This window comes from Salarias fasciatus, chromosome 8, assembly GCF_902148845.1.
Source record: "Salarias fasciatus chromosome 8, fSalaFa1.1, whole genome shotgun sequence".
NCBI classification, from domain to species: Eukaryota; Metazoa; Chordata; class Actinopteri; order Blenniiformes; family Blenniidae; genus Salarias; species Salarias fasciatus.
In genome coordinates, this window is record NC_043752.1 from 13,747,920 (window position 1) to 13,760,706 (window position 12,787).

The 12,787-nt window shown below is 39.6% G+C and overlaps 2 protein-coding genes across 2 annotated transcripts; both read left to right on the plus strand.

Annotated features, from left to right (window-relative positions):
• The first annotated feature begins 1,146 nt into the window (after positions 1-1,146).
• On the plus strand, positions 1,147-3,613 carry ppa1a (inorganic pyrophosphatase 1a). The gene is made up of 11 exons (XM_030098129.1): positions 1,147-1,247; positions 1,449-1,513; positions 1,697-1,750; positions 1,848-1,967; positions 2,059-2,145; positions 2,225-2,351; positions 2,430-2,557; positions 2,740-2,825; positions 3,004-3,073; positions 3,356-3,395; positions 3,483-3,613. Exons 1-11 carry the CDS (start codon positions 1,187-1,189, stop codon positions 3,509-3,511), a joined length of 867 nt encoding a protein of 288 aa, XP_029953989.1. The 5' UTR covers positions 1,147-1,186; the 3' UTR covers positions 3,512-3,613.
• Positions 3,614-5,681: 2,068 nt separating this feature from the next.
• Positions 5,682-11,842, plus strand: sar1aa (secretion associated, Ras related GTPase 1Aa). The gene is made up of 7 exons (XM_030098806.1): positions 5,682-5,764; positions 8,170-8,238; positions 8,423-8,542; positions 8,797-8,862; positions 9,348-9,451; positions 9,545-9,676; positions 9,789-11,842. Exons 2-7 carry the CDS (start codon positions 8,181-8,183, stop codon positions 9,903-9,905), a joined length of 597 nt encoding a protein of 198 aa, XP_029954666.1. The 5' UTR covers positions 5,682-5,764; positions 8,170-8,180; the 3' UTR covers positions 9,906-11,842.
• The last annotated feature ends 945 nt before the right edge of the window (positions 11,843-12,787 follow it).

Consider the following 12,787-nt stretch of genomic DNA (forward strand, 5'->3'; position numbering starts at 1 on the left):
TTCGCAGATGCATCTGCTTAATTACTCTGTGCCCCGAGACTGTATTTATTACAAGTAGCCTGCTACCAGAATGTTTTTAGAAGCATCCATCCATTTCTGTACTGATTTATCCATTCAAGGATGCAGGGAGCTGGAACCGATCCCAGCTGAATGCGTAGAGAAGGAGTCACTAGTATTCACACCTACTGACAATTTAGACTCAGTAAACCTCATCTGAATGTGTTTGTGGAAGAAAACCTAAAGATAAACTACGCACAAATGCACAAAACATGTAATTTGGAACTAAAAAGGACCCGATCTCGACTCAAAATGGGGATATTTTTAACTGCAAGACAGGAACACTAACCGTCATGCCACCATTTTAGAATATTAGATTGTAAATCACCACTTTTTGAACTGCATGGACACAAAAGTAACATTTTAGCATTTAAATTTATATTGCATTATCAATCTTGGTATGACATCACAACTTGTCATTATTTTCTTGTTTTAGTTCTATGTAAATAAAAATATCCCACACCTTAGGAAAAGAGCCCATGTTTTAAAAAGTGACATTTTATTTATTTATTTTTTTTCCAAACTGGAAGTGAATTTCACATTTTCCACAGCAGTTTCTAAAAATAGCCCGATAAGTATGTTATCAAACTGTTACAGTGAAATCTGAGTGGTGAGAAGTCACAACATAGGCAAACTCCTTAATCCCTCTTGCTAATTGGCTTACAGCTAACACCAGTCGGCTCCATCTGTTTTTGTCTGAAAAGAGCTCTCGAGGGCCGCAGCTTAGATGAAGGAAATGGAAAACAAATCACCCCTCCACGCAAGGAAGGTGCAAACTTCACATCCACGCTACAGAATGCATGTGGCAGCCATGGAGAAGTGGTAACAAGCAGGGGGATTGGCTATTAATTGCATCTCTTGGCAACTGCTTGCCTTCCCCCAAACACTTGTTTGCTCTCCTGTTAGCTCCGCATGTCTGTGATTTGCATGCAGCAGCAGCAGCAGCAGCGGCTCTGCCGGCCTCCTCATACGCCGGCTGTGTTGTCACATGCAGGCAGTTGTCAGGTCTGTAACCCTCCAGCTTAAGCAATGCGCATGCACAGTCCTCTTCCTCAGGGACGGACACTCCTGGGCGTCTTAGTCCTGCTGTATTAGTGCACACACCACAGAGGAAGAGACAACCACAGACATGAGCTTCAGCACTGAGGAGAGGGGCAGACCGAACACCCAGGAGTACCGGGTGTTTTTCAGTAAGCCGCTGCTTTTTTGGAGAGTATACCTGCTTGTGTGTTTGTGAAAGATAATCCCTGACTGGATTGTAAACTGCGTACTTGTTGCTTCAGTAGCTCTGTAGCCCCCGCAGGCGCCAGTAGTATTGACAAATAGAGGGCAAGATTTGTGGAAAGATCTGACACTTTTTGATTCCACATACACTTTCCTTCTTTTCATAGAAAACTCTGAGGGGAAATACATTTCTCCCTTTCATGATATTCCCATCTACGCAAACGAAGCAGAGGTGAGCCTCGTCTAAGATCATGTTTCTGTCATTTACATTGGAGACTGCAGTGCAGCTTCTCCAAGTATAAACCCAAACTGACAAATAGGCACATTTGATCAAAGTTTAAATAGGTCTTTGTGGGCCTGATTTGAGCTGTTGATCAGGATAATACACATGTGGTTCTTTCCTTTATTCTTGCAGAACATTTTTCACGCTGTTGTGGAAGTTCCAAGATGGACGAATGCAAAGATGGAGGTACAATTTTACATATTTTGAAACCTTCTTGCTTTGTTGAGTTCTGTTGGGCTGTAGTCTGAGTCGATGCTTCATACGTTGTGCTCTTGCCTCTCAGATTGCCACCAAAGACCCCCTCAATCCACTGAAACAAGACATGAAAAAAGGAAACCTTCGTTACGTCGCCAACGTGTTTCCACACAAAGGCTACATCTGGAATTATGGAGCTATTCCCCAGGTAGGTCTCTCTCTCAGCTCCTATGTACTCAAACAACACAAAACCAAAATGCATCTCTCTTTAATGAAACATAAACTCTACTGCTGGACAGACATGGGAAGACCCCAACCACAAGGACAGCGACACGGGATGCTGTGGAGACAACGATCCCATCGACATATGTGACATAGGAAACAAGGTACTGGAAGAACTGCTGACTGTGTTGCTGTTCAGATCCATGTGCGCTCAGCCTTTTCAGACGTGTCTTTGCTTCTCAGGTGTGTTCTCGAGGAGAAATAATCAAAGTTAAGGTGTTGGGAACTCTAGCTTTGATCGATGAGGGTGAAACAGACTGGAAGGTCATTGTGATCAATACTGAGGACCCAGAAGCTGCAGACTTTAACAGTAGGAGAAATCGGCAACAGCAGCGTCTTTTGCTGGAGGAAAATACACAGTTTTCATTTTGTCTTTGATTTGTTGCAGATATCGACGATGTGAGACGACTTAAGCCTGGATACCTCGAGGCGACAGTCGATTGGTTTAAAAGATACAAAGTCCCTGACGGGAAACCCGAAAACCAGTTTGCCTTCAATGGAGAGTTCAAGGACAGGGTATGCAGTTTTGAAAATGTGTGGCGTATAACAGCAAAGAGCAGATTCCATTTGTTTTAGATCTGTCTCTGATTCATTTCTAGTGTTTCCAGTATCCACACTTTTTCCACATATTTTTCCTGGCATACTGACACACACATTCTCAGAGAACGGAAATGTGGAAAATCTCTTATGTTTTCCAGGACTTTGCCATCAAAACGGTGAAGGACACTCATGAATTTTGGAAGGCTCTCATTTCTAAAACCACAAGTGCTGGCGAGTTGAACTGGTGCGCACTTTCCTGTATTTCTATAATCTGTGAGCGTGTATATCTACGAAAAGTCATTTTTTTGAAGGATTTTTTTTCTCTTGTTCTAAATTTGTGTGTTAATAATAGTCTTCAACAATGTTTTACCTATTTCATTCTTTAATATCTTAGTCTTTATTACTCATTTTATTGCACACAGCATGAACACCAGCGTCTCTGACAGCCCGTTCTGCTGCTCTGCCGCGGACGCTGAGGCTGTACTTAAATCCGTATGTACCTTTGATTTTTCCATCTCACGCTTACACCTTACAAATCTGTAATCAGCCCTCCTTAAATGAGAGCGGCTATAATAAGATGGCATCACTCAGGCCTTTGGGCAATCGATGAGCATCATTAGTTAAGCTGGTAGAGAAAAGAACCTACCAAGGCACTTTCTTTTTCCTCGAGCTGATTTATTCAGAAACACAGGACTATAGATTTTAAAATCAATCAAAATGCATGCATATTATGTTTTTTATGAAACAGATAATGATTTCACTTAATGCTTCCAGGAACCTGCTCTTGGAGCTGAAAGTCCCATTCCAAGCTCAGGTGAGCGTTGTACGTTTATTTGTGATCTTGTGGGCGCTTCATGTTATCACACGCCTAATATTTTCCTCTCTTCTTTTCTTATTTCAGTTGACAAATGGTTCTACTATGAGAAGTAGGAAAGTTCAACGTCGTTGGAGGGATGAAGGCTTGAATTCTGCTTCCTTCGCTCTTCTTCATCAAACTCAGAAGATTGGATGTATATTTCACAAGTCGCATTCATTTGCTTCTTTACTCCCTTTTGAATGTCTCTTGCGAACAAGATTCACATTCCATGAAAGCACACACTTATTAGCAGCGTGTATTTTTCTGTACAATAGCCATGAATACCAGACTGGACAGAACACTGTGATAAACAATTCCAAATCCCCAAAAGTGTGTAATATATTGATTTTAATGCCTCAACGCTGTCATCTACACTACAGAGATTCCCATGACTGTGTGTAATCTTATTCAACTCATGTCGATTCCGATAAACAATTTATTCAATGCTCTGAAAATGTTATTATTCAGTTGACTTATGAAAGTCAAAGTGTGTGAAAAATGCTCACAGGGTTATTTTTTAAGGCAGTGACTGAATAAGCTTCAATCCAATCAACATTATGGGCTGTTGAACATAGTCTGCAGTTCCCATGCAACAAGCTGGATAATTTTAGCATACCTTTATAAAAAAAGCATTCATGTAAGAGTCAGATAAGTACAGTTGAGTAAAACTGCACAAGGCTTCCCTTTGAATTGATAAAAATCAGAAGTATAAAACTGGAAAAAAAATTGAAATAGTCAAGATTTTATTAAATTTGGCGTTTTTCTGCTCAGCGAACATGTTTAATAAGAACTACCTCACATTTATTCCACAGAGGGCTCATCCTGACGTGCTCACATTTCCTACAGGAATGGTTATGTATAATTGACAACGCTGTGGACCAGCTGTAAAATAGAATAATTGTGACTGGAGGGGAAGAATACTGATTTCTAGTCATAAGATGTGAACTCTGTGAGTGTGAAGTCAGATCCAATACAGCACAGGAAGAAATCTACTCTCATTTATGTATACTTATTCAAGCTCTGCTTGCAGGATGTAACAAGTCGTGCTTCTCAGGTTGGTTAGAAGGTTTAAGCAGGCATCAGGTTATGCTGGTTTTTAAATGTCAGAGCAGCTTGACACATGTGTAATTACATTGAGCATACATTGAGCAAAAAAAAACCAACCTGATCATTAAAACACATTGTGAATAACTTAATGAGGAACACTGAACATCTTCTCTGCAGGCTCTGTGAATAAAAATAGAAAGATACAGCATACATTGGATCAAATGTCACTATTAGACAAATCAAAGCAGCTGTTTTTAATCAGTGTCAATACAATAAATGTACGTGAAAGGGAATGTGCAATGACAGAAATTTGTGTGTATGTTGTTTCTTGTCTTTTTTTTTAAAGTTGATCCAGCATTTTAGCTAAATGTTGACGTGTCTGCTGTGGGACTTTAATTCGCAAGCTGTCATTCCATAGCCCTCCTAGTGTAGTCCATCACTGCTTCAAGAATTGAGACAAATAAAGCAACTACAATGAAAAGAGGAGTCATCCAAGAACATCCAACTGAATGCACTCCAGTAGTAAATTTTTTAAATAAAAATTTAAAGGTGAGTGGTGTTTTTCATATTACAACGTCATTAATAATTTAAATGAAAGTGCATCATGAGAAACAGTGACAATATTTACATTAAATGCTAAATAATTAAATTTAAATAAGATGCACTTCATTGTGTTTTGTAAAAACACAAATGTTGCTTTAAAAGTGATACATTGTAACAAACTCCTCAGCCAAGAACGTTCTAAATGGCGTCATAATCAATTTGCATAGGTGCTCATTTGCATATCTAGGTCAAATTGATGTGAAAACCAGTGTTGGGACGGTTTTAAAATAAACGGTGTTACTAATGGCGTATCTAGTAACCAGTAATCTAACTAATTACATTTTCCAGTGTTACTGCGTCCCGAGGTCCTCGTGTCTATACTGGGATCTGAATGTTTCAAATTTTACAAAGTAAATCTGACATTTTAGGCCCAAGGCGCCATTCAAAACTCTAGACACCGGAAGAAAGATTTTTAAGGCAATTCCTTGACACACAGGCAGTAAATTTCAGAGGCTGAAGTTCAGTTGAAATGTGTTCCGCCCTCTGGATGAGCTGTACCCGTCAAACACATTATACAGTTGAGCCATCATGCTGCCATAAAAATCATCCAGCAACAGGTGGCGCTAAGCTATCAACTCTGACCAGATGCACAGTTTTAGTAGACGTAGAAGAAGAAGGCTCCTGTTTCCAAGGAGACCACTGACACTACGGAGAGCCGAGCTGCTGGACGGCTGCAGGTGAGTGTAACGCAGAGCCTCCACTTAAAGGCCCTTTCTGCTGGTAACACGTCTCAGTAACTGGTTAACTAGTAGCCTGTTGTTTGGTGTGTGTTGTCTTTTCTCGCGTGGAGACTCCAGAAAGATCCAGAGGTTTCTCGTTAGCTAATATGTTAATGCTAACTAGCTAAGCGGCGGTTTGTAGCCATCGATTTAAATGGCACAGAATACACACAGACATAATTTGAGCATATCAGACATGACAACAAGCTGTACAGACTTTACAAAGGATGCAGCATCATAATGCTGGAGATTATGATTATTTTATACTCCTTTCGTATCTGAGCTAGTGAATTAACCTGTAGTTACATTCCGCGATTACATGCTGTCAAACGCTGATAAATCATTTAAAGACACCTGTTGCGCGCTTCCTAAAAGTACAGAGACTTCAGGTTTCTGTCTAAATGGTCGTTTTATCTGTTGACATCTCCTCAGTTGGCTGCTACACGTGTGGGTGGAGATGTCGTGATATTTCACATATGGCCAGGACAAGTGAAGTCACGTTACTTCGGCAGCAACAGGATGATTTGACCAAAATACTGCACAAAGTCCTATAAATTGAAAATACATGATGGTTATAATTATAGTACTTAAAGCTGTATCAAATCGTAATCAACAGCAATATAAATAAATAAAACAACATTCAGGATTCATCTATAAAAGAGAGATTATTAGGTTAAACTGGCAAGTGGATTTAATTAATTTTGGGATTTTTTTTCCACTAATTTAGCTGCTCAAAAAGCTCTTTACAATTTTATTCACATTTGGAGCAGCTTAGGAATTTGTTAGTAAATTCCAGGTATGCACAAATTCTGGAATTGAACCTGCGATCTTCTATTTGATGTATTGTATCTAATACTACTACTAATAATAATAATGATAATAATGATAATTATAATAATAATAATCCATTGGAACTGATCCATAGAGGTCATTATTAACTTGATCTACTTGAGTATTACTACTGCAGCAACACATCATCAGTAGGGTAAAACTGACCATCTAAAGCCAGCTGACATTCCCTATTAGTAGCTGAACAATCCTAAACTCGATGAACTGTTTCACAATGATAGAACCTTTTGCCAGTGTTTTGGAATTTCTTGAAATTTGCATATGCCGTTGTTCAAGCAGCGCTCTCGCCTCACAGCGAGAAGGTTTGGGTTCAAATGCTTATGTAGCTGTATGTTGTCCTCGTGTGTGTGTGTGTGTGTGTGTGTGTGTGTGTGGGTGGATTTCCTCCTCTGGTTTCCTCCCACAGTTGAAAAACATGCCTGTGAGGTTCAGTGTTGACCCTTAGGAGTGAGTCTGTCTCTCTGTGTTTGCCCTGTGATGGACTGGAGACCTGTCCAGGGTCAGTCCTGCCCTCATCCATCGTTAACTGGGATTGGCTCCAGTACCCCGCTCTGCTGCACAGGATGAAGCAGTATATGGATGTTGTTTAGGCAAATCAGGTCCGAGTCGGGTCTGATCCATTCCTGCATTTATCCATCCTCTCTTGATACTCATTCTATCCAAGTATGAAAAGATACATGCGGCTGGAAAGGTATCACCAGCCTATCACAGGACTCACACTAACAGACAGACACCACATTTCTGCCTATATGTTGGGTTTAGAGCCACCACTTGAGCTAGGAGGAAAAAGGGCTCCAGAAATTTACAGAGAACAAAAAAAAAAAAAGTGTGAAGAGCATCATGGATAAGAAAAAAGTCCGAGAGTCAATAAAGAAAAAAAAATCTTGTGTACATTAAAGATAAGATGACTTTAAGGAAAAATCTGTTAAATGTTTGGAATAAAAGTTTTACTTGGGCTCAGTTTGTCAAATGAACAAAAATGTTAAATTGCCCATCTGTTTAAAAAAAAAAAAACCTTAAAGAAGTACTATAAAACCCTCATTCAGTGTAGTGCAGCACTCTGTTAATGGATGTTTTTCATAAGATATTTTAAATTCATTACTGTGAGCCAGGAGCACAATACTGGAACACAATATCGAGAGTGCACGGCGATCTGGCTTTAGAGCAAGTTTTTCAGCCCTGTGTATGTTTATATGTAATATATTTTCTGAAGATCGATGTGGTAGGTCTGGATGTTATATTAAACTCTTACCTTTGCTTCAGCGGCCTAATATGAATACAATATGGACTCCAGGTTGTTGTTTTTTTATGAGGTTGTTCTGAGACATCACTATTTCATAAGGTGGGTTATGTTTGTATTCTGGTGCAGTTGTGTAAAGTACAAACAGTATATAGTTGTTTTTGAGTATTTATGATGCCTTTTGTATGTAAAAACTCAGGACACATTTTCACATGATGGATAATAAATGTTTGGTATTCTGGAGTGATTTTTTTCCCCCCCCTCTTGTCGGCAGACACTGTCAAGATGTCATTTTTATTCGACTGGATCTACAAGGGATTTAGCAGTGTTTTACAATTCTTAGGTGAGTACTGTCTGTGTTCTGCAGTGACTCAGCACTGACAGAAGGACTTAAAAATGTTTATTGGTAAATTCATGTTATTGATATTTAATTGTGCATGGGCTCTGCGGAATTCTGGGTGTGAAAATCAAAATGTATGAAGAAGATAGGCGTAATTTCTCGCTGTTCTTTGTGTGACTCCATTCAGGTTTGTACAAAAAGAGTGGGAAGTTGGTTTTCCTGGGTCTGGACAATGCAGGGAAAACAACGCTGCTCCACATGCTGAAAGATGATCGACTGGGTCAGCACGTGCCAACGCTGCATCCAAGTAAGCAGAGATGTGGAGAGGACTGTCATCCATGGCTTCATGTGTTTTGGGGTTGTTGGGATTGTGACTACTGTCATATTACCATCTTGTTGTTTTGAGAATATTGCCCATACTGTATCGTCTTTTAAAATGTTGTGAAATTGATCTGTTTTCATCATGCAGTCAATTAGGACTCTGTTCTCTGTAGTCACTTTAATATTTCTGAAGATGGAACGAAAAACTCACTCATAAATTTAATTTCCTTTCTTTCAAAGCATCTGAGGAACTGACGATTGGTGGCATGACGTTTACCACATTTGACCTGGGAGGACATGTGCAAGGTGAGCTGTCTCCTGTTTGTTGTGCTTCAACAGGTTTTGGTCACTGGTCTCTTTAAAACCTGAAATTAATGAGCGTATCTTTTCAACACGCTGCATGTTTGCTCTATTTTGACAAATGACAGTTGTGCTGTCTCCCACTGTGCTATTTTTTTTACAGTTTTAACTTTAGATTGTTGATGGAAGAAACATTCTTTAACCGTAGCAATGAACAATAATTTTATTTGAAATGAGCAATAATGTCAGTATTTGTAATTATAACTGGTAATAATTAGTTACGTCCAGCTCAGACCATTCCTCACTGAATCTGCCGCAGACACTCAAACAGAATTTCATGCAGCACGGGCTGCTATATAGCGGCTGTGCCAGTGTTTACTGAACACCTCTCTATTTAGAATTATGCCACATTTTCATACCTTCACTCTCTTGTTGGACTGCCGCTGAAACAACTAATTCTCAAAGCATTTTTTTCTTTCCTTTGCTCTCAGCTCGGAGAGTCTGGAAGAACTACCTGCCAGCCGTGAATGGAGTCGTCTTCCTGGTAGACTGTGCAGATCATGACAGACTCACAGAATCCAAAACCGAGCTTGATGTGAGATTTAATATAGCTGCTGCAAGCTGTTCAGGACCGACTGTACTTTTTGTGTGAATTGATATCATTCTTCCGCTCCCCTCATTTTTGCAGGCTCTCCTGTCAGACGAGACCATAGTTAACGTCCCGGTGTTGGTTTTGGGTAATAAAATCGACCGTCCCGAGGCCATCAGCGAGGGAGGACTGAGAGGAGCCTTCGCACTCGATGGGCAAGTTACCGGAAAGGTAGGCACGCCGTTGACCTCCGGCTTTTTATTTCTCCTGCGTAACTATTTACGAGGGCACCCCCTGGTGCGTGACGACGGCCACCCTCACTGACACCGATCGTCACCGACAGGGCAACGTCTCCCTGAAGGAGCTGAACGCCCGCCCGCTGGAGATTTTCATGTGCAGCGTGTTGAAAAAGCAAGGCTACGGAGAAGGGTTCCGGTGGTTATCGCAGTACATCGACTGAAACGCCGGACTTCAACATAACAACAAAACGCGTCCCTTTTTTGTCAGTATTTAAAAGCCCGAACTTCAAGTGAAATCATGGAAAGACTATCTTTTTTTTGTTTCAGAGATTCTTCTATGCAAATCTTTAAAAGTGTTTACTGGTGAACTGTCCTAAATGTGTTATTAATGTAGGAATTAAAAGAGTTGCATGGCTTGTTAATTAGGTTACATCATACCTGATTACAATACAGCAGCAGTGCATTATGCAAGAACATAGATGTGTTTGCTTCAGTGTTGCATTATTAATGACCTGATAGACCAACTGTTTAGACTGGAATTTAATTTGTAAGTGAGTGATGAAACTAAAGGCCTCTTGGTGACGACGGCGAATAATTAAACGCTTGTCTGACATTGAATTAAGACGGCCTGGTTCAGATTTTCATACAATCAAGTAGACAAATCAGTCATTACACAAGATTAATCTCAGTTCCTTTAATCTGATGAGACACAGCCTCTGCCTTCAAAGCGTCGCCCCAAAAAACGTGTGCTATTGCAAAGAAAGAATTCTGGGAGCCGAGCAATGAGCCAAAATCACTTCAGTTCCCTCCTTCGATTAAAAAAAAAACCAAAAAGGCAAACAAAGGAGAATATGACGGAGGTAAACGGAGTGGGATTTAACAGCTCGCTGATGAGTGTGCTGTGAGTAATGTACCGCTCACTTTCAGTGTCTTGATGAAATTGGCTTATTTATTTTAGCTCTGAGAATGACGTGTTTGCCTTCATCACTTCGACACTTGCATTGGAGGCAGCTAAACGTGATCCGAGGGCCGGTCGGCTTCAGACGTCTTGCGTGGAATCCAGAGACCAAACGTCCGTACAGAACTCGAGTGTCTTTCTGTAGTCCCTTTATTGTCTCATGAAACTAGTAATAATAAATCCCCCTTAAAATGCCATGAAGCAATAAAGTAGAATAAGCAGATGTACTGTAGCAGAGACACCCTTCAGAAACGTTATGTGCTCTTTTTACGAGCGCTAAGCTCTGAATCTGTCCTCAGAAGTCTGCTCATCTTTTCCATGATGTGACTATTAACTCACAACTGTGTGAAATATTCAGCTCTCATTTTACCGCTTTGGATTGGTTATGGTTTTACTTGAAAGGAGTGCAGATTAAAGACCAATTCAGAGTGGGAACCATTCAAATAAGAGGCTGAAACTAAATGCTAATTTTGCTTCTTTCTTTTTGTTTTTTTTTTTTTAATTTTCATTTTGTTGTTGTAGTGCCTCAGCTTTGTACTGATGTGTGATTAGGACTTAGACTTGTCAGTGCTAACTGTCTTCAGTGCATCAGGTTCCAGGTAATGTACTTTTTGACTGTCGGACACGGGGGCGTCAAACTCATTTCAGTTTACATACATTTTCAAATTTACCAAGCCAGGAAAAAAAAAAAAGTATTATGTGCAACCCACACTGGACTAATTAGAAAAAAACAGTCACTATGATTGAGTCAGATTTGACCCCCTGGCGGACTGGCTTTGGCCCGCGGGCTTTATGTTTGACACTCCCGGTCTATAAATGACAAGAGAGTGCAAGCCTGTTCTGGAAGTTACTGTTTCAGCTTTACTCTGGAAAAACACGCTCTGACCTGCGCTAATTTATTCCCTCATTATAAGAAGCTCAAAATAGACCATCAGGCATGTAAACTTTGTACTTAATGGACTGTTTCCTTGTTTACAGGGTGTTTGTTCACATTATATATAAATTGTAGTATGCATGTAAACAAACCGCTTTTCCTTTGAACAGTGTTCTGTACCAGTTGTGAGCTCTTGTAAATTATGTATAGTACATATGTAAATGCTTGTACAGTGAACTGCCCTTGAGCTGACACCACAAAGCACTGGAGTTATTTATAACTGTATATTACTTGAATTACCATTTTCAGGAATTATGTGTGCAAAACAGTCGTCGTTAACCTAGATAACTATCTGTCAATTTACTGACTTGTAAAATGTAATAAAAAAATCAGCTTTTTATAGACTTAAAATGTGTTGTTTTGTTTTTATATTTCACATTTGTGGAATAGATAGGAAGTTGTAGCTTTCAGGAAGTTGAACACATCATCTCTCCGAGGCTCCATCTCAGCCTCAAATGATCAGTTTCCGTCCAGCACAAAAGAATTACAAAATAAATACTTTTTAAATACTTTACATTGAATTAGTGAAGCTAATTAAAACGAAATGATGCAAAAACCGATTCCAAATGAGGATGAGTGGAAAGTCAAACATTTGCAGTGTTTTACTGCCGTCATTTGTCCCTGAAGAATGAAGTTTGAACTGCGGAGTGCAATCATGTAAATGTATTTTCATTTGTTTGCTCAATAAATATTTAATTACTCTCATTCTGATTTAATTTAAAAAAGGAAAACAAGGAAGTGATTACTCTCACGAAGACATTTAGGGTTTCACTGAGGCCTCCACACTGTGATCATACAGTGATGTTTGATGTAGACGTATCATTGCTGTTAGATATCAGGTATGGTCACACCTCTCGGAAATGAAGTCCTGCGTCCACAAACTCATCGTCACGAGACTAAACCCGTGTGTTGAGCAACATGTCATTTAGAAATTTGGTGAGTTTAATTCAAATGTAAAACTGAAAAAGGAAATTTGCAGAACTGCTTAAATGGGTGTTGGAAGTACACCAGCAGCACTCAGTAGTTTCTCAAAGGTGGAAATAAAAGAACAGAATCTTTTTAAAAATCCAAATGGAGAATTTAAAAAGAAGATATGCAAATATAAATGGTCTTTAATCATTTTTCATGTGTTTAAAAAAGCCACCCGAGTAAAAAATAAAGTCCTCAAATATACTAAAATAACAAGGTCAAATTTTCGAATTTCTCTTATT